Below are 26,589 nucleotides of genomic sequence, written 5' to 3'. Positions count from 1 at the left end.
TCGGAACGGGTGTACTGTGAGTAGCATCGCGTGATGCAAGTTCCTAGATGCCACCATCATCAACCATCAGCCCCTTTAGCGGGTAGGAAGTGTGGATATGATATGGGCATCGAAGAATAAGAGGGGAAGTCATGAGCTGCGGTTACTAAAAATAGGTGTGAAACGATCACACGCAAGATGCACTTGCGCGAAATGTACCACCCGCTTTGCCGCTGCTGCTCTTATGTGTCTTCCCACGGGTTCACAGTCATCCACATGTATCTGAGCCCGCCGTAATGTCTCCCAAAATTGTAGCGCAACCGATGCATCCGGTTAACGGGGACGTTGGAAGAGCAGATCCTGCGGAACGGGACCATTTCTTTGCCAAATACCATTACAACTCAGTGTTTCTGCGTGCGTAGCTAGTTTAGTAGTTCGATTCGATCAAATTGCATACTCTGTGTGATTCAGCGAACTGATTTAGAGAGGCTTGTGGAGGAAGGTTTATGGGTGTGGAGGTGACTACTCTTGGGTTTCTTTCGTGCAATTTTGTTCACATCGGGAGGAGATAGTAAGTGAAGAAAAAACTGTACAAAAATAAAAAATAAACACGTTCAGAGACTGGTTGACGGCATGAGTATGCCTGTTGTACGGAATTTGCTAGAGAATGTGACCCCATCCTCATGAAGCTGTGTGTGTTTGCGATGAGGAAACGGCTTTGCATAACCGTACCCTCCGCCAAAACGGTTCAGCTGTCCGAATTCGCATGTTTCACAGCAAAGGTTTTATTCGGATTACGTTTTGGTCGCGTTTCCCATGCATGCATCATGCCCAATCTATCACGTAGGCCATTGGCACACGGGTTATTCGTGGCTAATTTGTAACAGAACCTACCGTTCGGATACCAAAGCAGCTTCAACTCACGCACGCGTTCTACTACACGTAGAATGATCGCGTGATCGAAGGATCACGTCAAGTGCAGATATTGAGTACTTCAGTACCTCAGGTGTGTACGTTGATCGATAAGCTCAGGCGCGCATAAATACCTTCAAAACCCCGGAACACTATCAAGCCTGTAGAGGAGATAATGAGATCGTTAACAAGCGAGATCACGATCGGAAGCACCAGCATATGGTGCGGTGTCCTCTGGGGTTTTCTGCAGCCACTTCCAGTTCGTGTTTTGCTGCAAGGTTATGGACTTAAACCTAGCAGCGATCCATTACCACGGTACAATGCGGTGCGTGAAGTGGGTACTGATTTATTAATCCGCACGCACACGATCGATTTAAGTTCCACCCGTTTGGCACTCCAAAATTACCGTGCATGATTGAGCGGAGAAGAGTTTCAAAACCAAAACACAACGCTATCCTAATTCTCGCTGCGTCATTTTGGGTGGTATTTGCAGTGTGTGGCTGGTCAGATAAATCATTGATCTTCAGGTTTGCCGTTCAGAAAGATGTGATCGTCTACCATTCAAGATGGCGCACACGGTGGGAATTCTTCCTGGTTGTTTGCTTGAGAATCAAAACAACTCCGGACTTTTTTATTTAAAGGGAGGAACCTTTTGCAGATAGCGCAGCGGAACGAAGATGGATCGTCCGTTTTCCAGGTGTGTCGAATGGGCAAATTCCAGTGCCCGTACGTCGCAGTCCCGATGGAGCCCTCATTACGCATGTGCACTTTCAAGTAGTGGCTTTTTCGGTCACACATACACCAATGCGGGTTCTTGAACGAGTGCGATAAGCCAAGCCCCGTTGGCTGCTTATTATTCAATTAATTTCCTTTTCAGCTTCCGCTTTCATTTGTTGGGGGTTTGTTGTGTTGTACTTCGAAAGGTGGGGGGGCGATTGTGTTTTTTTCTGTTCATTTTAGCCGAAAGGGGTTACTTCATTTTCGGGGTGGCCTTGTTTAATTCACCTCCCCACCCCCCAGGGGGAGAAGTAGATGGCACTTCATTTCCTCCAGCAATGTGAAGAATGGGGAAAAACAGGAAGGCGAAGAAAAACTGCCCTTCGATGCCATCATCGTTAGCATGCCGGTATCGTAATGGTGCTGAGTCACTTGGATTGTGTTTTCGTTTTCAAAGTCAAGGTCAACTTGCGGTGAAACGGAACAGCACCAATAACAACAACAAAAAACACTCACCCATAAAATGAAGTTACCCCCGCTGGGAGTATGTGCTAACGCACGGCATGTCAAGCATGTCAAGAGAGGTCGGGAACCAAGTGGATCGTGTTGTCCATTGGATCGCGGTTGAATGGTGGATGGATGGGACCAAATAAAATGTGCCAAGCAATGCGGTGAACGCGAACAGTATGAAAAGCAAAAGGGGAAACTCGTTCTCCGATCCGGCCAGGAACCGGAGCAAATCGAAATGCAGGCGAAAAGAAGCGACAAACTAACAACGAAGTGAACATTACGAAAAAGTGGTCAGTTACGGCTCACTCCCACCCCTATATATGAGAGAGGCTTAGAAGCAAAAAAAAAACAAAATCACCGATCCATCTGCAGAAAGGAATATGGTGCTTCATCATCAGGTGTGTGTGCTCGTGTATAGAGTACGCTGAAGCAAAAAGGGTATAAAATAATGCTTTCCATGCCTTCAGCGTACGTTACGTTTCGAACGATCATTTCGATGATTTATGTCCGACAAGAGAGGACGGAAGCGCATCCAACCCGCACGAAGTACGCAACTCGGTCGTAATTTGGTCAGTCTATTTTTAACTTAATAGAACACAACAAAAGAGTGTAAAATATTAACCTCTCAATTTTGCGTCGGAAAAGATAGGAAATAAACATCACGCTCGGTGGTTTACTGCTTGAATTTATTAACCGAAATGCAGATTTTCGGATCGCGTGCAAACAACTGGTCCGTGAGGCTGGAATTTAAATGTCTGTACATGTGTACAAATTGAACGTAATAATTGCAAGTTTCTTGTCGCCGTGTGTTTGACATGGGGCACAACCAGAGGGTCCCTTAGTATCTAGAAAGCCACTATTGGTTTATTGATGTACGAATTGTTTGTCGACAGTTTTGGGCGCGTCACGGACCATTACCCGAGACGCTCGTTATCTTCGCTTTGAACATGTGTAAACAAATTTTACACGTTCAACACTAACGAGACTGATAACGGTGTGGTTGTTGCTACCGCTAGGTAGTTTGAAGTCAATTGAATGAAATTACTATGAATTTAGAAGATTTTTGTTTTGCCTAATTTATAAAATATTGATTTATTGACATTGGAAAAGGAAAAAGAGGATTTATGGGTAACATAAATTGTTGGGCGACTTTTTGCATTAAAAATGTTTGCTTTATTCCGACTGAAATTGGTCTATTGGTTTGCCATGCAATTTTATAGCAACATAAAAACCATATTCATTTGAATTTTTCCCTCAAATTTCTCTGATTTGCTTTCAATATTATCCTAATTAGGAATTTTGTTATACGCATTCGAAAAACGGACGATTTGAATTGGTTCTTCGAAATAAACAAATTCGAATTACAGCTGGCATTTTGCTCCACGTGGTTAGAAAAGATACTTTTGTTAGTAGTGAACTTGACTGTATAAACAAAATCGTTTATCAAACGAAATCACTGTTTTTATACGGGAAATGTGATTAATTTTGTTATTTTGTATCATTTGCTGAAGAAAATTGTAAGAAATGTGTAGAGTGCTTTGTACATAGTGTACAACAGTGTGAGATGTTCTTTTTTCCTTCTATCTACTTTCTGAAAGAAAACTGAAACAAAAGAAAGATCGATATTGTATGAGGTTTCGTTTGTCCGTAGGACCGACCATTGTGACAAACCGGCTGACGTATTGAGAACACGCAAAATCAAAACATTCAACACAATCCTGGAACGATGGGGAAAATTCCAGCCAACTCACCCAAAGCGGTGTTAAATAGGAAGGAAAATCAAAGTCTGTTCTCTAAAATTCGTAAGGAGTACATTAGCATAACGTTTGCCAAATCGCTAATCTTCGATCCCGCCCGGTTACCCTTGATCTCGATACTAATTTTGGCCGCTGAGTTGGTGCTAAACGTGTTCGTTGTGCAAAATGTGCGGTACACCGAGATCGACTGGAAAGCTTACATGCAGGAATGTGAGGGTTTTCTCAATGGAACAACCGATTATTCGTTGTTACGAGGTAAGTAGAATGGTGAAGCACATCATTCTGCTCATAGTTATAATGATTTCCTACCTCTGGCCAGGTGATACCGGTCCGCTAGTTTACCCTGCCGGATTTGTCTACATCTACAGTGCACTGTACTTCCTCACATCGCACGGCACCAACATTCGCTTGGCACAGTACGTGTTTATTGGCATCTATCTGCTGCAGCTCGTGTTAGTGCTGCGACTTTACTGCAAAAGTCGTAAGATACCACCATATGTGATGGTCATTACGATTTTCACCTCCTACCGGATTCACTCCATCTACGTACTGCGGTTGTTCAATGATCCGATTGCGATCTTGTTTCTGTATGCAGCACTGAATGCATTCATCGATGGTCGTTGGACACTCGGAAGTGTGATGCTAAGTTTGGGCGTTTCGGTAAAAATGAACATACTACTCTTCGCTCCGGCAATTCTGCTGCTGTACATAACCAATCTGGGATGGTTGAAAACGGGGCTCCAACTGACGGTGTGCGGAATGATACAGCTTATCCTAGGGGCACCCTTCCTTCTTACCCATCCCTGGCAGTACCTCAAGGGAAGCTTCGATCTTGGCCGTGTGTTTGAGCACAAGTGGACGGTGAACTATCGATTCTTGGAGCAGGAGATGTTTGAGAGTAAAATGTTCCATCTCGCACTGCTAGGACTACATCTTACGTTATTGGTGGTGTTCGCCTCACCATGCTACAAATACTTCCAAAACTATTGCCGCTTGCGCCATTTGGAAATTATGCTCATGCCTCAGATAGAGGCACAAAATCGTGCTGAAAAGGAAAAGCAGAAGAAGGCCAAGAAATCTCAAAATCAGGCACTGCCAGCCTCGAAAGAAAACAAGAAGGAAGAGAAACTAACAGAGGATCAAGAAATGTTTTTGAAGTCTTTCGAAAAAGGCATTAAGAAGATGTCTGGCAAGCAGCAGCAGCAGCAACAACAACAAAAGGTTGAACGTGCTGCCGAGGAAGCGGACAAAGCAGCAGCTAATTCAGCAACGAACAAATTTTCGATTCATTTCGATCGATCCACCCAACTCGCCCTGCTTCCAATCTTTTTGTCAAACTTTATTGGTATAGTGTGTGCTCGCAGTTTGCACTACCAGTTCTACGTATGGTATTTTCATAGTTTACCGTACCTCACCTGGTACACCGAGTATACTAATAGTTTGAAATTTCTGCTACTTTTGCTGTTGGAATTTTGCTGGAACACTTACCCAAGCACAGTACTGAGCAGTCTCGTTCTCCATACGTGCCATTTGATATTGCTAGTCGGAATCGGAAGGAAGATGTTCCGTCGAATTCCGGATCTTGCGCAGTTTAGTAAAACGGAGTAAAATAAAGTTCCGCGTGCAACCGTATGGAACCATTTGAACTATCCGTATCAATCGTGCCTTAAGTGAGCTAACGTTCAGTTTGCATTTTTATGTGTTGTGTGATGTGTATAGTTAAAGCAGTACTTGCTGTAGAATGTGTGAGAGTGGCTTGACAATCTTGTGTTTTATAAAAGTTCGTTATTTATGAGTTCTTTAAGTAATTTAATTCGAGCAATAAAGACAAAACTTTTTCACATAGAAAAACTGAATCACCACGTCTGAAAAAACATAACTTATGCTTTCAAATGTATCGCAACATTGCGATAACGAATAATTGCTAGTTCTGTTTCAAAAACCTCCGAAAAAACGAGATTATTTTTCGAGCTCTTTTACTGTCCAATTCTGCTCGAAATGCTCGTATTGATCGATGATGAACTGTCAAACGCATGTGTTCGCGATTAAATAACATGTAAACAAATAGAAAAATTGTAAATAGCACAGGCAACAGGATGGATTACGAACTGCGAAATGTAAGTTAAATTATTTCAGCTATTCCTTCCTTTCTACTCATATCCTGTTTGTGTTTTAGATCAAAGATTTTCTGCAGCTTTACAACAAAATCACCGACATGTGTTTCAATGCATGCGTGGACAACTTGTACGGCCGTGATCTGACGCGCGAGGAAGTATCCTGTGCCGACAATTGTGTTCTTAAGTTTACCAACGTAAACCAGCGATTGCTGAAGGTTTATGTTGGTGTGCAGTCAGATATAAATCAGCGAAGGATGGCGGAGGTGGAGGCACAGCAGGCGAAAATGATGGCCGAAGCACAGCAGCAGCAACAACAGCAGGAACAGCAACAAGCAGCACTTCAAAGTACACCTGAAATGACTGGTGTTTCTAATTCTGCGGAACCAACCGTGGCATGATAAGGAATAGGTTGCGCGGTGATAATTTGTTAGTGAATTAGTTTTATGTGAGTTGTAATTTAGTTGAACGTTTGAAATGCCTAGAATATGTTTGAATGTTTTGGTGGGCATTCCAGGCTCAGGAAAAACTACATACTGCCAACAAATTGTTGCATTACCTCGCCGCCAGTTCGAAGTGGTGCATGTGTGCTATGATTCGTACATTAAGATCGATGTTAATTACGACAAGTTTCGAGATGTAAAAGGCTTGTACAAGGTGTATCGACAGAAGCTTCTATCGTACGTGGAAATGATTATACTGAGCTTCAAAGAGAACGACCAATCAAAGCTAAACGAAGTTGTAGCACGTTGGAGTAAACAATTTGAAAATGAGTTGCACATTTCGTCAAACGCTATGATTTCAGATGTTGTGCTTCTTATCGACGATAATAATTATTACAGAAGCATGCGACGGGAATGGCAAAAGATTGCTAGCAAACTTGCCATCGGCTATTTAGAAACTTATTTCGACACTGCTCTTTCCACTGCAATCCAAAGAAATCGAGAGCGACCTCAACCCATCGATGAGCAAATTATTAATCAGATGTGGATGCGGTTAGAGAAACCGAACGGGAAGCTTTATCAACGTGAGGAAGATGTTATTACAGTTCAGGAAAATGTCGAGTACGATCGTGTTGTTGGGCAAATAGAATATTGCTTGGAACACCCACAAGAACATTCTGCAGTACCGAAGACGGTAGCAGAACCCATGGAGCAATCGGAGGTTCATAAGACAGACATTATTTTACGGAAACTTATATCAAAGAAAATGGTCGAAGCGAAAGATAGTATGTCGAAGCAAGAACTCCAATTCTTCGCTAAGATATTGCAAGAAAGGAAAAGGCGTATATTGGAGCAAATCCGGAAAAGCGAACTAAATGTAACAGAGGAGTTGATGAATAGTGCTGTTGAGGAGCTATTCTAAATATGTTGCAGTTTCCACTAAGTTCTACCATTTCAATAAACATTATGAAGCAAATTGGTTTCCAATATATTAAACATGAATGATCATTTCAAATAAACGTGAACAGTCTCTCTCGATTAACCGTGCACGAGCAACACAGGGTGTCGTCGCGCGGTGTATGAAAAGACAAGCAATACCATTTATTCAAAAGTTTATCCATATGAGCGATATTGTTGTATGAAAGTAACCGCCAGTTAAGTAAATTTTTATCCCCATTCGATTTTAGAACCAAATTACGGTGGAAGATGAAATTTGGTTGTGAATAACTGTTCGTTGTTTTGAATTTCAACGCTTGTTTGAGTTTGACAGCACAGCGTCGCTTGGTATTTTGACAGCTCGAGTCAAAATATTTACGCGCTTTTCCTAGATCTGCTTGTGCGCTTTTCTTTCGCGCGTTTCTGGTTGCGATGTGGAAGATAACAGCGAACATTGAGCGGGAAATCACTTCTCCCAAATTTGTCCCATAGCTTAGCAGAAGTGCGCATGGTTTCAACGATCTTGCTATAAAGCAGTGCGGCCACAAACAGTGATCTATGAATTCAGTGTTGAATTTACGAAACCGCGAGTCGGGCAGCGGTAAGTATTGACGCAGTAGGATTTTCATGAACATTCCTGTACCCCGTACATTGCAAAATGATCCTCATTGATGTTGCTGTTCGCTGCGTAGGTTTCTCCTGCCAGTACGATGCTCCCTTATGTCGGCTGCTCGTCCAGGAAGGGGACAGTTGGAAAGGTATTACGCCATCCGCATTCACGGCGGATTACAACCCCTCGCCACCGATTCTGGCAGCCAAGTTTTCCAAGTGCAGTGGAATGGAACACATTCTGGCGATTGCAAATGAGGATGGCAAGATAGCGCTGCATGATACGAACTTCATAAACAAGGCACCGGGCGGTGAAGAAGCACTAGAAGGAGTACAGTGCCACTTCAATGCAGTGTTTGACATCGAATGGATGCCGGGTGAAATGAAGCTGGTGACGGCTTCGGGAGATCATACGGCGAAACTGTGGGTGCTGGCAGAATCCGATATGGTCAGCACGCAAACCTTTCGCGGTCACACGCGATCGGTAAAGACGGTAGCATTTCGGCGCGACGATTCGGCAGTTTTCGCCACGGGTGGCAGGGACGGTGCCATACTGATCTGGGACATTCGGGCACAGGTTGGGTTGAATATGACACCACGGATGGATAATTGCATCTACAGTGGACATGCCGGTGGACCGGGCACGCCAGCGTCGCACCGGAAGCGAACGCGCCAAACGCCAAAGATTCCAGCACAAGGGTGTAGTAGCAGCATTACCGGGTTAGCCTTCCAGGACGGTAATACATTGATATCGTGTGGTGCAGGTGATGGTGTGGTGAAGGTGTGGGATACAAGGCGCCATTACACCACCCACCAGAGGGAACCGATGCCAAAGTATAGCTTTTCGTACGCCGGCACTACGACGCTCAAGGGCTTTACCAATCTCGTCATTGACGAAAGGCGGCACCGATTGTACGTGAACTGTATGGACAATCACATCTACTGCTACAATATATCCTCGTACGATAGAAAACCGGTGCAGCGGTACGGTGGGTTTCAGAACGGAACGTTCTACGTTAAAGCTGCACTTAGCTCGGACGGCCAGTATCTGATCAGTGGCTCGAGTGACGAACGTTGCTATATCTGGAACGTGGACAATCCGAATCCACTGTTGAAACTGTCGGGCCACTCGGCGGAAGTGACCAGTGTAGCCTGGATGCAGAGTGATCGTGACGTGCGCATAGTGACCTGCAGTGACGATGCGCGTCATAAGGTGTGGCGGATCGGACCCGACGAGATGGATTCGGATGAAATGCAGCAGCTACGCGGTACGGCACAGTATTGTGATTCCTATCGTTCGGATCATGCAGAAAAGCTTCGTTTGAAATCGCTCGAATACACGCCAAGATCCGTGCGGGGGCTTATGCAGCGTAACGAAACGACACCGAGCACGCAGGAAGATTTAAACCGTACTCCGAAAGCATCCGGTGCCGGCCTGAAGATGTGGGCGAGTACGCTCAGTGCCGGTGCGACCGCTTCCGAACGGGCGGCAAAGCGAAGTTTCTCCGAGCTAGCGGAAACGGACGGTCAACACTGTCTGCCAGCAAAACGACCGTATCGCGAGGAGGGTCGTGGCCGTCGGTTGTTCAGCCCAGCAAACTCGAAATCATCGTACAGCTTTAAGGCTCTTGAAATTGCATCCAGTTCCTCCACCTCGCGTAGTCTTAATGTGATTCTGGAAGCGTCCGACGAGCTGACCGTTGGTTTATCACCCTGTAAATCTCCGCTAGCCACCGCTGATCTAAACGTACGCTCACCGGACCAATCACTGGCGCAACGATGCGCATCACCAACGCTAAACCTAATCCTGCCCAACTTTGTACTGGACGGGGAGGCACCACATCTAGTGAACGTGCTCGCTGCATCCGGTGGTAGCGAAAGTGGTAACCGATCGTCCTTCTCCGGTGGTGCCACGATCGGTGAAGGTTCCGGCCAGGCCGGTTGTGGTGCCGTAAAGCGTAAGTTAAAGGACCATATCGATTGGTTGACAAAGATACGAAAGCAGAAACAGCTACAGATAGCCAAAGGCATCGAAAACAGTTATAGTGCGGCGCTGGAGAAAGCCTCCGCAGCAGCATCACAGCTTCTTTCGCCACGACTTCAGCAGTTGAAATCGTGCGACGAGGGAGCGGGTGGGGACGGTAATCATCACGCTCAGGAACATAATTCGCTCACAAGCAGTACCGAAACACCGACAACACCGCGAAGACGCTCCTCATGGGCTTGGAGTAATGGGAGTCCGCACGAGAGTGGAGACGATACAGGTCATCGGGCCGTTGCAAGAACAACGCCAAGAAGCCGACGATATTCATTACACGGAATGCGAGGACTACCATCGGTTTCGTCGGAATCTACTTCTATCAGACGGTTCCTAACGGTAACAACACCTACCAGCCGAACAAATGCCCAAGCGTCTAGCTGAGCAGAAAAGCACTAACTAACAATGAAGTCACTATCGTGTCGCTTGAAGCACCGATGATGCTGTATTAATATTCGTGGCCTTCTCATTGGAAATGGCTGACCTTAGATTAAGCATTCGTTATACCACCTGCACACTTCCGGTGTCGAAGTGGAAAGTAATTCAATACCTCCTTGATTTTAGCCATTATAAAAATAGTATCGTACCAGATAAAATGTACATAAAGCGGATAATAAGCTACGAGCTAGAGAGAGAAAGATCGTTAAATGCCTCCGTATTTCCAACCAAAATACCACTCAAACTGTTCACTTATATACCACTTAAGATTCATGACATACGATTCAGCATTTTACATTATGCACAATAGATTTCAAACTACTTTTATACCTTGTGTTTTTGCTTATGGACAATATAAAGCCACACTTCTATCGCGCGTAGGTTAGGAAGTAAATGAAATGTTTTTTTTTTGTTGCTTTTGGTACGGTACCGGTGAGGACATTTAGCGCGATTACGATAAGAAAAATGCCATGCGTTTTGAAGAACAATATATGTAGAACTGATGTGATAGGTGTAGACTGGATTAGCGGATGATTGAACTCATACTGTGTGAGGATCATGATGGAATTGAGGTTCGTATGAACTGCTTGAGACCATCAAACAATAAAATTATCACCATGCATTTGACAAAAATACGTTGTTTGCTCATTTCCACCCGTATGTAGTAGTAATTTAAATCTAAAACGGCTTCCATGTTTCTGGCAGACCATGGTAACAATTATAATTAAAGTAATCAACACAAAACGTAACAGACCACTCGACCGTACGGTGTCATACCATCCTGAAGTGCTCTACAGCTTTTGATGTCTGTCTATCGTGAATCAATTCATTAGAAGGCGAAAGTGGTATACACTTCACTTCACGTATTATAAAAGACTTGTGTTATTACTCCCGCAAAACGTTCAATCGTTCACAGTCAAACGTACCGATTAGCGCGATGAAGTCTGCTCTGTTACTGTTCCTGCTGGGATGTGTCCTATCCGCTAGTGAAACAGTCGCGCTCCGATGTAATCCAACGGAAAATGCGAACGTAACCGCTAATGGCAGACCTGCCTATGCCGGCCAGTTTCCACACCACGCTCTGCTGGTGGTAAGCTTCGGTGAGGAGGAAACGCGTCACTGCAGTGGAGCCCTGGTTGATGAACGACACGTAGTTACCGTGGCACAGTGCGTTGCTGGTAGCAGTTCCGTCCAGGTACATCTCGGCTCGAACTGTTTGCTGGCGGATGAAGACGATCAGTTCCGGTACGTGTTCAACGCTGTGGAGTACACCGTACGTGAAGGGTACGATACGGAAACGTTTGTGAATGATGTAGCAGTGGTTCGATTTACCGACGAGACGGTAAGACTGCCGCCCTGGGTACGACCTGCTCGTCTGCCGGAAACGGATGAAGATCAGTACGTCGGACAGGAAGTTGTCACGAGCGGATTTGGATTGATGAACTACGGTACGGAAACTGCAGCTGATGGGCTGCAGTACATGCGGCTGGTAGTGTTGGAGTTGGACGTGTGTCAGGAGGAGTTCAATTTTATCACTCCCGATACGGGACGGTTTTGTGCTCAGGAAGCGACGCACGAGCGAAACTGTGTCAGTGACGTCGGAAGTCCACTGGTGCTGAAGGAGAAACGGTTGCACGAATACGTGCTGCTCGGTTTGACCAGCTTCGGACAGAAGTTTGCCTGCAACTCTGGTAATCCTGGTGCATTACAGGAGATGCGCAATCATGCCTCGTGGGTGAAGGAAGTAATGTCTCAAGCGAAGTAAAAAGTGGATCCAAATCTTAAAATCTATAAACAATTTAATTTTATACAAAAAAATGGATTCCCAACACATCATGATTGTGAACACAGTAAATTAATGATACCATTCTCAGCACCAACATTCTCAAATAAAATGATGAAGACGGTTAAGCAAAGCAGAAGAGAGCAGTGTAAACACATTCACCTGATCGATTTAAGCACTCTAAATAAACACTGGCCATAGCGAATGTTGAAAAGTATCAAATCATCTAATAAAAGCAAATACGTACAGCCGCCTATAAACAAAACGCAGCACGTGTGCATTTAATCGTGGCGCGCCCGTAAAGCACCATGCGTTCCACATCGTAAAACACCGGGCGCCTCCATATTCAAAGGGGATCATGAGAGTGATGAGTTGGAAGAAGAAGAACGATTTTGCTGTAAGCAACAACAAACGAGCGTGAGATGAGAGTGAATGAATGTCAGCTCAGCGGTTCACCGTTTAATGAATTCAAAGATAGAAAACACCAAACAAACGAAAGATATGGTTTGCGCTAGTGTTTGTATTTTCTTCTTAGGTTTCGTTTAAAAAAAAACAAAGAGTTCCGTTCGGAATGTTTCGGTAGTTTTTGTCCGATCCTGTTGCAAATGCAACAGGCGTCTTCGTGAGATTGCTGCTCACATATATTCACTTGATCGAGCGTTTTGTTCCATTTCTTCTGCCAGCACAAACTATTGAATGAGAATCGCGGTTGGGAAAATTGTAACGCTTGCGCATCATCCTGCTCACGATGGATGGCATTCAACAGATGTGACCATTTGCTCTCGTGGTTGCAATCGCAGCACACGATTTCTCACGGGTTTCGACCAGCTGTGAGAAAAGTTCATCTGTCGCAGTTTCCACTCGGTACCATTTTGCACGTTTTGAGTGACGCCTGTTGATCTTGTGGCGGGGCCAGAGAGAGAGAGAGAGAGATACCGCCACCATATGAGCAGTACGGCACACCAGATGACGACGTGACCAAAAACCCGAACGCGGTGTATAATCATGCACACATGCCACAGGTTGGTTTCGGATGGATCCGTTTTTCTGCTCCGTTCCTCATCGAAATCCCTCGGCTGTTCTATTTATTCTTAGTGTAGCACCCGCACAAACTATCCGTTCGCTTGCTCTTTACCCTTCTCATCAGCTCGCCATACACCATGGTCATCTCGCATTACGGTAAAGTTCACCGTCTACTAATACGATGGGGCCGGCTCTCGTACATTTCTTGCTGATTGCCTTCATAAAATACCAACACAAATACATGTGACTCAGGTGTGTTGGCTATTTTTATTACTGGCACTGTTAGTTTAGCTTACTTTATGTGACTTCAGCTCAGGTCGTGTGTGGTTTGTGGGGAAGTTGCTTGTGTGTTTTTTTTAATATATTGCACGGAAAAGGCATATCACTGCACTTCGATACAAAGTGGAAGCGAATCATTTGAAATGGACGTTGCATTATGGATTGTTTTATTTTCAAGCACGCTCTGCAGGGAAGTCAATTTGTTCCGCTTTGGTCTTTAATTGACTCAATGCAGTTTCTTGATAATTAACTCAGCGTATAAGGAAATATAATTCAAATGATTAAAGTGTTTCTTTACATTTCTAATTAAAAAAAATGTAACTGAAAGATGCCCTGAAAATCATAAAAAATAAGAACTAAAAAAGGAGGATTTCAAACATGCTCTGAACACACATTCCACCACAATCGTTTACTGACGTACGGACGTGGAAAAGTCAATCACTTAAACCCGAAAGCCATGATGGTCCTAATGTTGTTCATCTACACTACAGCGCCGCAGTGAGCTAATTAGCTCACGTACCGCTCGGTTTCACGTACCCATCGGCAGCTCACTGCGGAGAATGGAAACTCTCACGCAACACACGCGCGCGTGCGGTTCACCTTCGTCATCTGACGTACGAGCGCGTGAGTGACCGATATCGAGCAGTATAGGACTAAGTAACAACGTGAGGGAGCTATGTGGGTACTACGCAGGGGCGACCAGAAAGAGCAGTAGAGTAAGATGGAGCCAAATTGCGATAAATAACGTTTATCGTACCACATCTTAGGCAATCAGTTGAAGTCATAATTTTGTAAAGGGAAAAAGAATAGATCTTTTTGCAAAAGAAAAACAGATGCTGTTGTTCTGTATAAAATGAAATTAATATCCTTTGTGGTTGGTGTAGTATCCACCAAGGGCGTACATTTGCCCCACCGTACTCTAGTAGTAGTAACACGCATCGAAAGGAACCCGATGGCCCCCAATGTGTTCCGTCGCGAGCGGTCGGTCGGTTGATCGGTGTGTCGGGACGAACCCCTCAAAGCGGGCTTTTGAGTTTGATCGGGGGGGTTTTTTTGTGCGAATTCACCTTGCCGCGAAGTCAGTATTCTCGCGTTGCTTCGATTGAGCGGTCGTGTGTGCTCGTCCGCGTGCATGATTCTGTGTGCACGTGCGCCTGTGAGTGTGTGTGCGCGTGTATCGAATTCGCGGATATCACGCACTTTTTATACCAAAAAGGTTTTCTCCGCTTCAAACTATCGAAAGTAAGAATAAACGCGTGGCGGAAAAAAAACGTGGTCGTGACGTCGTGAGGTGTTTTCGTGATTCGCTTCTAAAGGCTCCAAGAGCGGTGTCTTCTTGCTTCCTTCCCCCTTGGGTCCGGGCTTATCACGTACTGCGGTGTGATTGTGTTTCTTGGTCAATTTTTTGTGTGTGTGTTTTTGTTAAGGTAAAGAAAAGAAAAGAAAGAAAAACCGCCGTGTAGAATTGCTGCCGGGGCTGAGGTTTTCGCACCTTCGCGGTTACGTTTACACTTACGCCTTTGCCAAGTGCTGATTACCGGGTGGACCGGTGACCATAACCGTGACGTTAGGGCCCCCTGTTGATGACGAGCGTGTGTGTGTGTGTGTCTGTATGTTATGAAGAGATGAAACGATGTGAAGTGAAGTGAAACGCATGCTGGAAGAACAGAATCCCGTGTTCCTCTTTTGCATCCAACGCAACAAAAGATTTTGCTTAGAGTCCGCTTTTTTTTCCTTTCCTTCCTTCCTTTGTTAATTACAAGCGTGTGAGGTAATCGGCACAAAATCGAACGGGACTAAAACTCACACCTTCGCATAATCTCTCATTGCCTCGCTTCTCGCACACCTTCCACTAGCGAAACCAAATCGCACACACGGTTAACGATCTCTCGCTAAACAAATGATCTTGTTTCGATCGAGTGCTTTCGGATGTTGAAGCGTTCGGCTCGTTGCAAGGAAGATGGTGATGATGATGAGTGATGAGTGATACAGCAGTGATACCGCTGGGAGGGTTCACTACCTTTCTCTAACTCCTTCTCGTGAAGGTACGTCGATAATGCTAATGTTCTCACACACACCGCTGCTCATCTCACTGCTCATCACGCCGCAAACCCAGATTCGCCATCGAACAAAAGGGACGCCACATGTTCCTTTCCCACAGTGGGGATCGATGGGTACGGGTGGGTTCTACTGTTCCACCCCATTATTTCTACGTTCTACTCAGGGTTCGCCACTTCGGAAAGGGCGCTTCGAATAAAGAACCGCTTCACGGTGAGAATCGCTATAAAACCGGGGGATGAAGGCAACGTAAGGATACTTTTCCGCTTTTGTACTTCAATTGCATCCAGAGATGCCCTTCCTTCTTCCTTTTCCGCCCATCGTGACAAGCGTGACGTTCTAAAGTAGCTTTTTGTCATCGTTTTTTGTGTCCCGGTGTGTGTGTGTGTGTATTTGCGAAATAGAACATGAATTACAGAAATTACAATTGGCGCTGGTTGTGATGAGCAAAGAATGGCACAAAAAAAGATGCCTTTTGTCGTTGCGTCTATGTGTGTGTGTTTTTTTTTGTGATTATGCTCCACCATTACTGATCGTGCGCTTGGACAACAATCGAGAATGGGAAATTTTTTTGTCTACCAAAAAGCATTGTCCTCTATTCGGTTTTAAAATGGGCAGCATTAGCAAATGGGATTTGGTACGCAATCCTTCAAGAACCCCGTATCGAGCTCTCCGATATAACGTACGAGATATGATAACGCTTGTTTCGATAGTTTGTGCTGCAAATGTCAAAGATCAGCAAACGTCAGTTTTAATGCTGCACGAGTGTATCAAATCGACCGGCACGACGACGGCTACGACGCATCGCGGTGTTTGATTGAGCGTGTTGAGGTGGCCCCCGTTCGCGCGCGCGTGTGTGTGAGAAGGGGGGAGCCCATTTAACTAGTGGCGCGGGCTCGATAATGATTATGATGAACACAGCGAAACCACGGTGATCGGTCTCACGGTGGTGTGTGCGCGCGATGCGAACGTGAGTGAGATTCATCTTATCACGCTCCCGCACACCGTACCCGTGTACCATGTGATCTCTGTGTGCAGCACTTGTGCGTGTTTTGTTTCTTTTTTTTTGCGTATTTTGCTGTTATCTCCGTTGCTCGGAACGATCGCTGCTGGATTCGCTCCGATCGTGCTTCTCACAAAACATTGTAAGAAGGGAAGGCGATTTGCATGAAGAAAAAAAAAACAGTGAACCAAATATTTCACCCACGAGTTCCAACGATGGAAGGGTGCTTGTGGTTTTTTTTTTCTTTTACAAATTTTAAATACCCATTTTTAAACCTCACATCGATCGTGGTGGCGGTGTACGGCGTTTGTTACAATACATATAGAGGGGGTGGTAGGAAAAAAAAGCAAGGCTATCAGTGACGCACGTTCCGTCTGTAGCAGGCGTGAGCTTGTAAATTTTGCGGATAAGAACTCTTTCTTCAAACCTTCTTCTACTCCCCTGATTTTCGTCCCGTTCTCGTCTCTTTCGCACGAGTTTCAACTGACGAATTTCGGACGAGATTCGAGGGCGCCTTTAGTTGATAGTGGAAGCCTGTTGCTCGTAAGAAAAGCCCCCCCCTCTGGTCGTACGCGTTCTTATCGGAAGCAGACGGTATCCACAGCCGAAAATATATATACACACAGCCACATACCAGTCCCCCGAACCCGGGGGTGTGCTGGATGCGTGTGCGTTTGTTTTGCAGGTTTTTGTTGTTAGTTTCCACTTTGCTACTTTTCGGTGTTGTGGCCGGTGGCCGGTGTCGAAGCTGCTGCTTAGCCGCGGCTGCTGTTTACTGTGTCACACATTATCGCACCTAATCAATCCCAGTTAGAGCGTCGCTTTGGTCGATCAGGTTGAGCGAATGATGAAGTTTTTGGAGGAGGAAAAAAAACTGTTGGAAAGAAGGTGCTACTAACAGCGAAACATGTCATTGTAATCATATATATGTTTTTGTGTCTTATTTCGATTTTTAAATCCCAAATATTCAATATGTCACTTGATAATAAGCCCTGGAGAGTGTAGTAGAATAGTGAACTAATTTCATATATTAATATAAAAGAATTGTTAGTAATAAGACCAACAAAATCCCCCCTGAAAGATCATTCTTGGCTTGTGTAATCTAATATACAGCGTGGTATTTAAATCGTCAGCAAAAAAAACCGGTACAGCAAAACAACCCCATCTTTCATCCCCCTCCGCCGGGGTGTTTGTAGTAAAAAAAAATACAAAAAAATGAAGGTTCGTTTTTCTTTTCCATGATACATGTTGGGTTACCGGCAGCATCTCATCTTTTGCAGTCATTCATTTTATCCCCATGTTTCCGGCGGGCCAGTAGCCAGAGTTTACGGTTTGTTTACTAATTACACCACATTTTCGCACCATTCTCACACACACACACACACATAGAGAGGCACGCAACCCATGTCCATATCCGAAAACAGCCACCGGTTGGTGGTCTGCGACAAAAGCTGTGTCGCAAGATCGCAAACGTAACGCGCGTTACCCGTGTGGCGTTGTTGCGCCCTTTTCTCATGGTTTCGGAAGCGTGCACACGACCCCGGTTTGTTCTCCCAGTGGGTGGGGTGGGAGTGAGGTTCTTTTACACCCCCCTTTTTCCGTAATTTTCCACCCAACCGTTTTTTGTGTCTGTGTGTGTGTGGGGGAGTGTGTGTTATTTTTTCCTATTTTCACCATTCTCTCCCCGCGTGTGATGGAAACGGTAAACAACGATCTAACGAAACGTTCCAACGACATGGAAAAGGTACAACGTGAACGTGCTGTGCCGTGCAGTACACTATCGTGCGGTTTAGTTGCTCTCATCTTTTGAAAGAGAACGAGTGAGAAAAAAAAGAAGTTTTTTTTTTCGAGCAGTTTTGAGTGTGAGTCGAGCAGTTTAGAACTGGTATAATAAAAAAAAACTAACCCCCCTTTTTTGGTGCAAAATGGGCGCGTGTGAAGCACTAGAAAAATAGGACCAGGAACACTTTTCGCAACCAACGTTTTCGATGTATGCGTGTTTGTGGGTTTCCTTCTAAAGGGTTATTTGCCTGTAATGGGCCTTCCTATTACGGACCTGACCTAGATAATGGAGTCTATTTTTTCATCGCTGTGCTATGCAATACACGTGCGTTCTGCTTAGACGAAAGACAGCTAGAACATCGCTGCTACAGCCCACCCCAAGATTGCCCAGTGACCGCGTTGAGGGTTTGGTGGGCAAATAATTGTTCTCGTCTTTTCAAACGTGTGCGCCACATTTCGATCACATTCCACAACTGGCGAGAAAGGAATTACATCAGCCGTGGATCGGTTCGAGCGGTTAACAGTCGACGAATGTGGAGCGGGTGAAGTGTTTGGCACCTTTGGCGTTGTGCTGGAATGCATCAAGGGTAAGTGTATTGAACTCTCTTAAGTTGGGGTTGCATAGACGCATTGGGCTTTCGGGGCAGGAGGCGACGTCAGGTGTAATCGCCGTAAGCGCATCGAAGGCATCAACGTGTGATACAACGCATACCAGTGACATATTTGGGGCTGGGTGCTTCTTTTTCTCCCCCCGCCATTTTAGGTCTGTTTTAGTGTTGGGTGAGTCAGATTCAGATTCATGAATCTGAACGAATCTTTGAAATGAATGAATGACTCTGAATCTCTATTCTGAAGATTCATGAATCCTCATTGAATTATGAATCCTTTGAGTTTCAAGACAGCCCAATGATTTATGTGGTTGCCCCTCTATCCCCGGTAAGCACTTTTGGAGACCTCCTCATGAGGAAATGAAGATTCATTTGAATTTATGAAACATGGTTAATATTTTGGGAGTCGGCTCATGATTTAAATGACTCTTCACTGAAGATTCATTGCGAATGACTCTTCGAATTCTTGGATTGGAATTTATCTTAAACCTATTGAATGACTCTGATTCGGATTCATGAAGCTGAATGAATCTTTCATCGGAGTGAGTAACTCTGAATTTTTATTATAAAGAATCAGGGAAGATTCAAGATGCTTGAATCACCATAGATTCATGATTCATCGCATGATTTTTACAGTAACTGATTCTTCATGATTCTTTTGAGAGTCGATTCATGATTCCCGTATGAAGATTTTACTATGATTTGATTACACAAATCTTTCCCTGATTAATAATTCCATTTTTAATATTTTGCTTATCAATATACATATGTAAATTATCGTGTTTTTTTTAATATTAAAATCTTGTTACTAAATTTATGCTTTCCGAGAAAGCTGTACACGTAGTACACCAAAAACCTTTTTTCCCTCAGGGGTTATGTTTTACCCCATAGAGATTTGAGGTTTTTCCAGCATTTCTGTTTTTAGTATGTTTTCCACGTGTGTGTATTATTTTTATTTCATTTGTAAAGATTTTCTTTTATTGTTCCTTCCAACACAAACACACACTACTTCAAATTCTGCGAATGTATTTCATCTTTAGAGGGTAGAAGTACTTTTGCTGCTCCTTTTTAGCAAACAAAAGTTTTGTTTTTTGTGCACTAAATGCCCCGCGCGGTTCGGTTCTTGGGAGGACGAAAAAAAGAACCTCGACAGGAGGAACCCGCAGGCCTTGCAGTAACGAAGGATCGGAAAAACCCCGATCGGTTTACGGTGGGATGGAAGCGAAACGGATCCATGATCCCTTCGGGCTAGTGTGACGGAAAGATTTGTGGAAGCTTGTCAGGGTTCAGCAAACTCACAGTGTGTGGTTGTGGTTTCGGAGAAAAATGGCAGCAAAACGCCGCCAGGTAAAAGTGGTGGAAAGGGTGGCTTAAGTAGTAAGAATGGGGTTGCGAAATGTAAGGGTTGGTAAAATGTTCCGGTACAGGGGAACACCTCCCCTCTCTCTCCCCCTCTCTGGCACCCCCCCAGGGAAAGGTAGATTATGTGAAGGATTCTTAAAACAACAAGATCTCGATTGATTTCTGAGAAGCCACGCCGGATTTGTAATTAATTAGCATGAAACTTGATATAAACCTTCCCCACCTCTTTTATAGCATCACATGAATTGTGATTAAATTTTCATGTTTTCGTTCCTTCTTTTTCCATGTTTGTATTTTACCTTTATGGTAAAAAACACATTATTTACTTAACAAATCCCTACTGGCTGAATGGTGGTACGAAGTAAACCGAGCAAACAAACAGAGATGTGGGTTCGTTTGCTCAATCAACCAATGTTTGACGAGTCAATTCGAAACAGCTTTTAACCGATCGATCCCTTACTTGCCCTTTTTTTTCGTTGCGGGAAGGTTCTTCAATAGAACTGGCTTGTCGATTGTGGTACATAATGGGATCGCTTTAAAGAAGATGAAATGTACAAAAAAAGAGAGAAAAACTCAACAAAACGTTTCGGTTCCTATCGGTGGAAGTTGTAATAGCTAGTGTAGCATTTCTCGCCGAGTAGAATGCATTACTTTACCGGTGTGTTATCAACAACAACGAGCGAAATTGTGTTCCTTACCCAAAATGTTCCAGTCGGGTGGAAGAAGGAGGTTCCATTCCCTTCGTCCCTTACAAGTTCCCTCAAATAGTATTGAGTGGATGATTTTCCTTCCCAACTTTTAGTCGTTCCATTTTCAAACGGAACATTGTAGTCAATTGTGCTGTTAAATGCCTTGCAAGTCAACAGTTTTGATATCGCGCAAAAAGGGGAAAAGAGGAGGAAAAACTACACAAAACCTTAAATGAAAACGACAGCAACTCTTTTTTTTTGTTTTTGGGGCTTTTGACTAAAGCGTATGTGAGTCTGGGAAGGTGGGAAGTTTTATTTTGTGGACGTTACCGAACTCGGTTCACTCGGTTAGCTGAAACATGAACATAAAACACAACGAGCCCGGTACTCTATGTGCGTATGCAAATTGAGCGATATCGCGTTGTTCCGCGTTTTTGGCGTTTTTGGTGGATGGATGAGAGAGAAGATACAACAGTGCTGCAAGCCAATTTTCCACCATTTCGATGTGAACGATTTTATTACCTGTATATTTTGCAACGTGAGCTGGGGGAGAGCTTTTTTTTTAGGGGGAATATTTTTTTAGAGGTGTTAGGATTCCTGATAAGAAAGATCATTTTAAACATTTTGTGAAAATTTTATATATTTAGATTATAATTAGAAGTAGATTAGGAGTTTATAAAAATGAATTTATTATTTGATTTTACAACCCTCAGCTCGAGCAGTTTTCCCATCGAAGTGTGTATTTTCTTTGCATAATTCACTTAAAAGAAATGTTCAAACCATACCTGTGGAACGAAACACCTGTGCAAATGGGCACCTTTTTTCTTCTCCGTACCCGTTTCACATTCAACGTTTACGATCGATTACCTCGAAACGGTAATTTTTCAAAACAAACAATTTTATTTAGTTTGTTCTGTTTTTTTTCGCGTGCGTATTCGGGCTGTTGTATTTGTAGTACTCCGTAACGCACAGTAACGTGCCGTGGTCATAAACAGTGGGGTTCTTTTTTTTCTTCTAAACACATCCCATGCAAGAGGAAAATTTTGGGTGGCGAGAGGCAAAAAAACAGAACAAAAACAGCTAGTAACGTGCATACCGAAATGGTTGCTGAATTTTGTCGAGGTTTTTCACCGAATTTAAACACGAGCCACACTGAACTGAGTGCCCGCGAGGATACCTTTGGTTGGGGGAAAATGTTTTACATCCCCGGAAGCGTTTTGTTTCCTTCGGTTCTCATGTTCTTTCATGGGTGCATCCACACCCCCCACATGGTTGATATCATGGTTCGATTTCTTCTCGTTACTTTTTATCTTATTACATACCGGTGTAATACGAGGTAATTGATTTTATCGATCGAAAATCCCGCGGGAAACGTTGACAGAAATTCGATGTTGGGAACTTTCAAAAACGCTGATTGAAAATAGGATTTTTTGTGGGAATTTCATCCCCCAAAAACAAAGGGTGTGTTTTAATGTGCTTAGGAAAATGTTCTATCGTTGTCAGTTGTTTACCGTAATTTTGTACCACAAACATTAAACACTAAAAGTAAAACAATAATTTAATTATCATCACATGATTTCGGCTTTTGTTATGGGAGGAATTTTCTTTCACCTCCTTGAAGCAAGTGTCGCATTTTCAAGCGACTTTTTGCCCCACGGGTAATAAAATTTTGAATCTGATAAATGTAACATAAAACATCTGGCTATATTAAACGGGTAGAGGTAGCAACGAACCAACGCAAACGAATACACGACATGATTCTCGTCGTCAACACATTCGCGACTCAAAGCACAAATTTGACGATTTTTGTGACATTCCACAAGCTGCTGTTTTGCCTGTTGTTTCCGGAGAGGAATTGTCACTGTCAAGCGTATATTTTGTCCGACATGCGTTTCCGAACCTGACTCCGCACACGCAGCAAGAAAAAAGAAACGCCGTCGATCGTGTTTGTGGGCGTATTTTCGGGGTCCAAAGTGGAGTACCGTTTGCGTCTTGCTTTGCATCCCTCAACATGGTGTGATATTTTCTTGAACACTACACCATTCTGTCGCACAAGTGGTTCCGTTTTTTTGCGGGGTAGAGGACTTTGCTATTTCGTTTTTTTACGTTGTTACACCGCCTTCTGTTAAAGTCACATACCGAGTGTGGTAGGAAAATTACAAGGTTTTCGCGTTAGACGAAATACAAGACCATTGACATCAGAATCAGCGTTTTGAACGGCTTAGGATGGTTTAGCGAAACGTCAGATACGTGTTTCGGTTGGTTTGTAACGTTATAGAGACTAGGCAACAAGAAAAATAATAATGTTTCACACACTTCGTTACCGATTTGCACGAAAAGCAATCGTTCATCTAAATCTTAAACGGTTTTGCCGCTAGTATACGCTTGCGGTGGATGATTCGAGCACAAGGAAAGAACTACAAGATGCTAAAACGCCGAAGGAATGCTACCGGGGGTCACCTTTCCTATTGGTTGTGTTTGCATATTTTTAGAGCGGAAAATTATGACAAGCAAGAAAAATTAGGTTTCTTCTACTGCGAGAGAATGATCAATTCACTGGTTTAGTGTAAATTATAATTGCTCTAATAGACATTTTTGTTACGTAGATTGCATAAATTTAGGCGCCTTTTTATCATTTCTTATATTCTCCTCTACTTTAGTGTAAATTATAATTGCTCTAATAAGCCTTTTTGGTATGTAGATTGGCGTCCTTATCATTTCTTATATTCTTCGCCGCTTTAGTGTAAATTATAATTGCTCTAATAAACCTTTTGGTTACGTAGACTGCATAACTTTAGGCGTCTTTATCATTTCCACATCCATAATTTAAGAGCGACATTATTAAACAAGTTTATTCACTCAAATTTCTTTGCATAATGATCCCTCTTGATCAACAATCTTTGCAGCAAATTTCAAACACGCTTCACTACAGCATTAAATCGACAGTATATTTCATTTCCCACGAAGCATAACAACTCGGGGCAACCAACCGGGAAATGGTAATGGTTGAAACAAAGCCATATTTATATATTTCCTAACCCCTTGCTACAATCCTGCCGCGCGCGTGTGATGTGTGCTTAGGGTATGCTGTGAGACACTACACATCCTTTGACCATGTAGCTTCCCACAGAAATAGCAATATTGTCGGGCAAACACACATCCTAGCACGGATAGTGTGCTCTTGAACTTTGCCAAGCGCGCACGAGAAGAGTCGTGTGTTTTCTTAGCCTCGGTGTGTGTGTACTCGTGTTTGGCCATTAGTGCGGTCATAATTAGCCGCTTAACAAGCGAGAAGCGGTTTTACAATGGAGAAACACTAGAAAACACAACTCCCATAATTTTGGAGTGTTCCCGTAGATCGGCCGAAGGATAGACCTGGAGACGCCATTTTGGTGTAAAGTGGTAGTAAAACGATATCCGGTATTATTGTGGGTAATAGACGGTGGGCGGAATGGGACTACATGAGTATGAACATGGTTTTGGGATAAAGAAACCGTTTTTTGTCGCTACATGGTCACGTTGCTTAGAGAAGCGTACTGTGGGGTTATGTTCACTTTTATTAATAATGCGATAATATGCTGTAAATGGTGTGTTGTTGCTTGCGATCCTTTATCTATTCCTTTGGGGACTATCTTGTACGAAACACAACAGTTTTTGGGTTCCGTAAAATCTTATGAATTCATTTAGCAAACGTTTAATTAAATTAATTGGCTGTTAATTTAATAAAATAAAATGAAGTATTTGAATTTATTGTTGAAAAAAACGTCCTTTTTGCATTATAAAAATATTCACCTCAGAATCAATAATATCGTGTTGCACACCACACACTGGACAACTTGTCTCTTAATGAGGTGACAATCATAGCTTGAAACACAAATATATGGGAAAAAGCTTTAGCCACGTCCTTATCGTTTCCGAGTGGTGCAAACCGATGCAAACCAAGCAAATGAGCTTTGGGACGCAAAACGAACGAATGGCCACATCGATGATTTACTCGACCTGAAAGTAGGCCAATCCGTCCTCAACCCATGGCGGCACAGCGAACAGTCTCGTCTGCCTGTCCGAACGATGCGTCATTTGCGGTTGTCTTTCGCCCGTTGCGAACCGATGGAGGCGGCTGGTGGTTTGTACAAAAAGCCGAGTTCGTCGGTTACGAGTCGGATGAAATGTCTAATTAGCTTGTTCGTTCGCATGGCTGACAGGCTGATAGATCCGGCTAAAGATCGTGATGGAAGAAAAATCTGTGCACGGGATGTGGTGTGTGTGGGTGTGTGTGTGCCAAAATTACGTTTCATCGTTCGTTGGCGATGTTTATTTCTTGTCTAGTGGGAAAAATCGAACTTCCGTTGGTTTTTTGTGTTGATTAAAGCAGATCTGGATGCGTGTCCAGAAGCGTCCAAACGAACCCATTGCCTACAGGAATCGTTTATTGACAAAACTAATTCCCGCTAGATTTCACCTTAAAGGTGATTAAAGCTTGTTTTCCGAATGTTAAACATCAGAATTTGATTGGAATTTTTCTTTTTGTTTGTACTTATGTTGCGCGTTTTTCTTTCAATTGTTTTTGTTTAAAAAGAAAATTGAATTTCCTCCATTATGTTTGTTCCAGATCGAACTGAATGCTTCATTACATAAATTCAATATATTTGACAGTTTTGTTTCGTTTCCCGGAATGTTCCTTTTCGTGCCGTGTTAAGGAAACATCAGCATTTTAGTGGCAATTTATAGAAGCTTGAACTTTTTACTTTCCTTTTCGGGGTAAAACAAATGAACGAGCCCTTCGATAGACTTTTGCCTTTCGCTATTAGAATGCAAAAAAAAAAAACTAATACGCCATGGTGTCCGACCAGACAGGCAAATCTATCTACCCAAAAACAAAATGTGCTCGATTTTTATCGATTAGTCGAAAATACTTCCAGTCAAGTATTTCGTAGCGTGATAAATAGTTATCGTTCTGCTTACCGGGTAGCTTAACTCACTGGGAGGGAGGGAACATCCAAAAAGGGGCATTTTTTATGTTTCGAAACATTTCCGCCAGCAAACCACAAACACCCAGCCAGTCGAGGAAGTGCTGATCGCAATGGAGAACCGCTTGGGGTTTGAACATCGAAAGCCCTTAACGTTTATGGATCGTTTGGGGTTTTTTCTTTTGGAAGGTCATTTTTGTTTCCGTTTTGGGTGACAGTTTGTGTTAATGTTTTTTATTGGATGGAAAAGTTTTTGGAAAAGCTGAAAAGTTGAAAGACCTTAGATTGTTTGGAATTTTTTTTATCTATTATTCTTGTATTTTTTCGGGATAAGAAAATACACATCCTTTTGTTAAACAGTCAGAGACTCTATATTCTAATCCGACGCCATGTTAATATGCAAAAACAGATGAGATGAAAAGCATCCTTCTCCCCATGAGGTAGAATACACTGCATCTTAACAATGGTGCCCTTTTTTATCGGTTTTTGCTAACGGATACTCGTCCCACTGTAATACACTGATCCACGTGTTGCTGTCAGTTGGCATACTATCAACGATCAATCACTAACACACGTACAACA

The 26,589-nt window shown here is 43.5% G+C and overlaps 6 protein-coding genes across 13 annotated transcripts in view; all 6 read left to right on the top strand.

Moving 5' to 3' along the window:
- Window positions 1-3,769: 3,769 nt before the first annotated feature.
- Window positions 3,770-5,726, top strand: LOC125770663 (lethal(2)neighbour of tid protein 2). Its single transcript, XM_049440565.1, has 2 exons — window positions 3,770-4,130; window positions 4,195-5,726. Exons 1-2 carry the CDS (start codon window positions 3,845-3,847, stop codon window positions 5,481-5,483), a joined length of 1,575 nt encoding a protein of 524 aa, XP_049296522.1. The 5' UTR covers window positions 3,770-3,844; the 3' UTR covers window positions 5,484-5,726.
- Window positions 5,727-5,869: 143 nt separating this feature from the next.
- Window positions 5,870-6,390, top strand: LOC125770739 (mitochondrial import inner membrane translocase subunit Tim10B). The gene is made up of 2 exons (XM_049440695.1): window positions 5,870-5,992; window positions 6,052-6,390. Exons 1-2 carry the CDS (start codon window positions 5,972-5,974, stop codon window positions 6,388-6,390), a joined length of 360 nt encoding a protein of 119 aa, XP_049296652.1. The 5' UTR covers window positions 5,870-5,971.
- A 76-nt stretch (window positions 6,391-6,466) lies between these two features.
- On the top strand, window positions 6,467-7,428 carry LOC125770701 (L-seryl-tRNA(Sec) kinase). Its single transcript, XM_049440633.1, has one exon. It carries the CDS (start codon window positions 6,467-6,469, stop codon window positions 7,352-7,354), a length of 888 nt encoding a protein of 295 aa, XP_049296590.1. The 3' UTR covers window positions 7,355-7,428.
- Window positions 7,429-7,700: 272 nt separating this feature from the next.
- On the top strand, window positions 7,701-11,086 carry LOC125770646 (protein lethal(2)denticleless). The gene is made up of 2 exons (XM_049440545.1): window positions 7,701-7,969; window positions 8,061-11,086. Exons 1-2 carry the CDS (start codon window positions 7,927-7,929, stop codon window positions 10,397-10,399), a joined length of 2,382 nt encoding a protein of 793 aa, XP_049296502.1. The 5' UTR covers window positions 7,701-7,926; the 3' UTR covers window positions 10,400-11,086.
- Window positions 11,087-11,201: 115 nt separating this feature from the next.
- Window positions 11,202-12,641, top strand: LOC125770708 (collagenase-like). Its single transcript, XM_049440646.1, has one exon. The coding sequence runs from the start codon at window positions 11,391-11,393 to the stop codon at window positions 12,216-12,218; it is 828 nt and encodes a 275-aa protein (XP_049296603.1). The 5' UTR covers window positions 11,202-11,390; the 3' UTR covers window positions 12,219-12,641.
- A 1,966-nt stretch (window positions 12,642-14,607) lies between these two features.
- The window catches only part of LOC125770639 (high affinity cAMP-specific and IBMX-insensitive 3',5'-cyclic phosphodiesterase 8), a 125,878-nt gene continuing 113,896 nt past the window's right edge, over window positions 14,608-26,589 (top strand). For 3 of the 8 annotated variants that reach the window (XM_049440518.1, XM_049440516.1, XM_049440517.1), the window contains exon 1: window positions 14,615-14,780. The gene's annotated coding sequence lies outside the window, so the exon portion shown is untranslated. Of the gene's footprint in view, window positions 14,781-14,810; window positions 14,966-18,266; window positions 18,969-26,589 lie in introns of those variants that run through there. The other 5 variants (XM_049440507.1, XM_049440508.1, XM_049440514.1 and 2 more) reach the window with 5 other exon arrangements.

Source organism: Anopheles funestus, chromosome 3RL, assembly GCF_943734845.2.
Source record: "Anopheles funestus chromosome 3RL, idAnoFuneDA-416_04, whole genome shotgun sequence".
NCBI lineage: Eukaryota > Metazoa > Arthropoda > Insecta > Diptera > Culicidae > Anopheles > Anopheles funestus.
This window is presented reverse-complemented; position numbering and strand designations above follow the sequence as displayed.

Excerpts from the sequence above, each read along its gene's own strand:
- LOC125770663 (XM_049440565.1), top strand. The coding sequence starts at position 3,845 with ATGGGGAAAATTCCAGCCAACTCACCCAAAGCGGTGTTAAATAGGAAG. Across the intron at positions 4,131-4,194 it reads CGATTATTCGTTGTTACGAG|GTGATACCGGTCCGCTAGTT; the intron begins GTAAGTAGAATG and ends ACCTCTGGCCAG.
- LOC125770739 (XM_049440695.1), top strand. The coding sequence starts at position 5,972 with ATGGATTACGAACTGCGAAAT. Across the intron at positions 5,993-6,051 it reads TGGATTACGAACTGCGAAAT|ATCAAAGATTTTCTGCAGCT; the intron begins GTAAGTTAAATT and ends TTTGTGTTTTAG.
- LOC125770701 (XM_049440633.1), top strand. The coding sequence starts at position 6,467 with ATGCCTAGAATATGTTTGAATGTTTTGGTGGGCATTCCAGGCTCAGGA.
- LOC125770646 (XM_049440545.1), top strand. The coding sequence starts at position 7,927 with ATGAATTCAGTGTTGAATTTACGAAACCGCGAGTCGGGCAGCG. Across the intron at positions 7,970-8,060 it reads AAACCGCGAGTCGGGCAGCG|GTTTCTCCTGCCAGTACGAT; the intron begins GTAAGTATTGAC and ends TTCGCTGCGTAG.
- LOC125770708 (XM_049440646.1), top strand. The coding sequence starts at position 11,391 with ATGAAGTCTGCTCTGTTACTGTTCCTGCTGGGATGTGTCCTATCCGCT.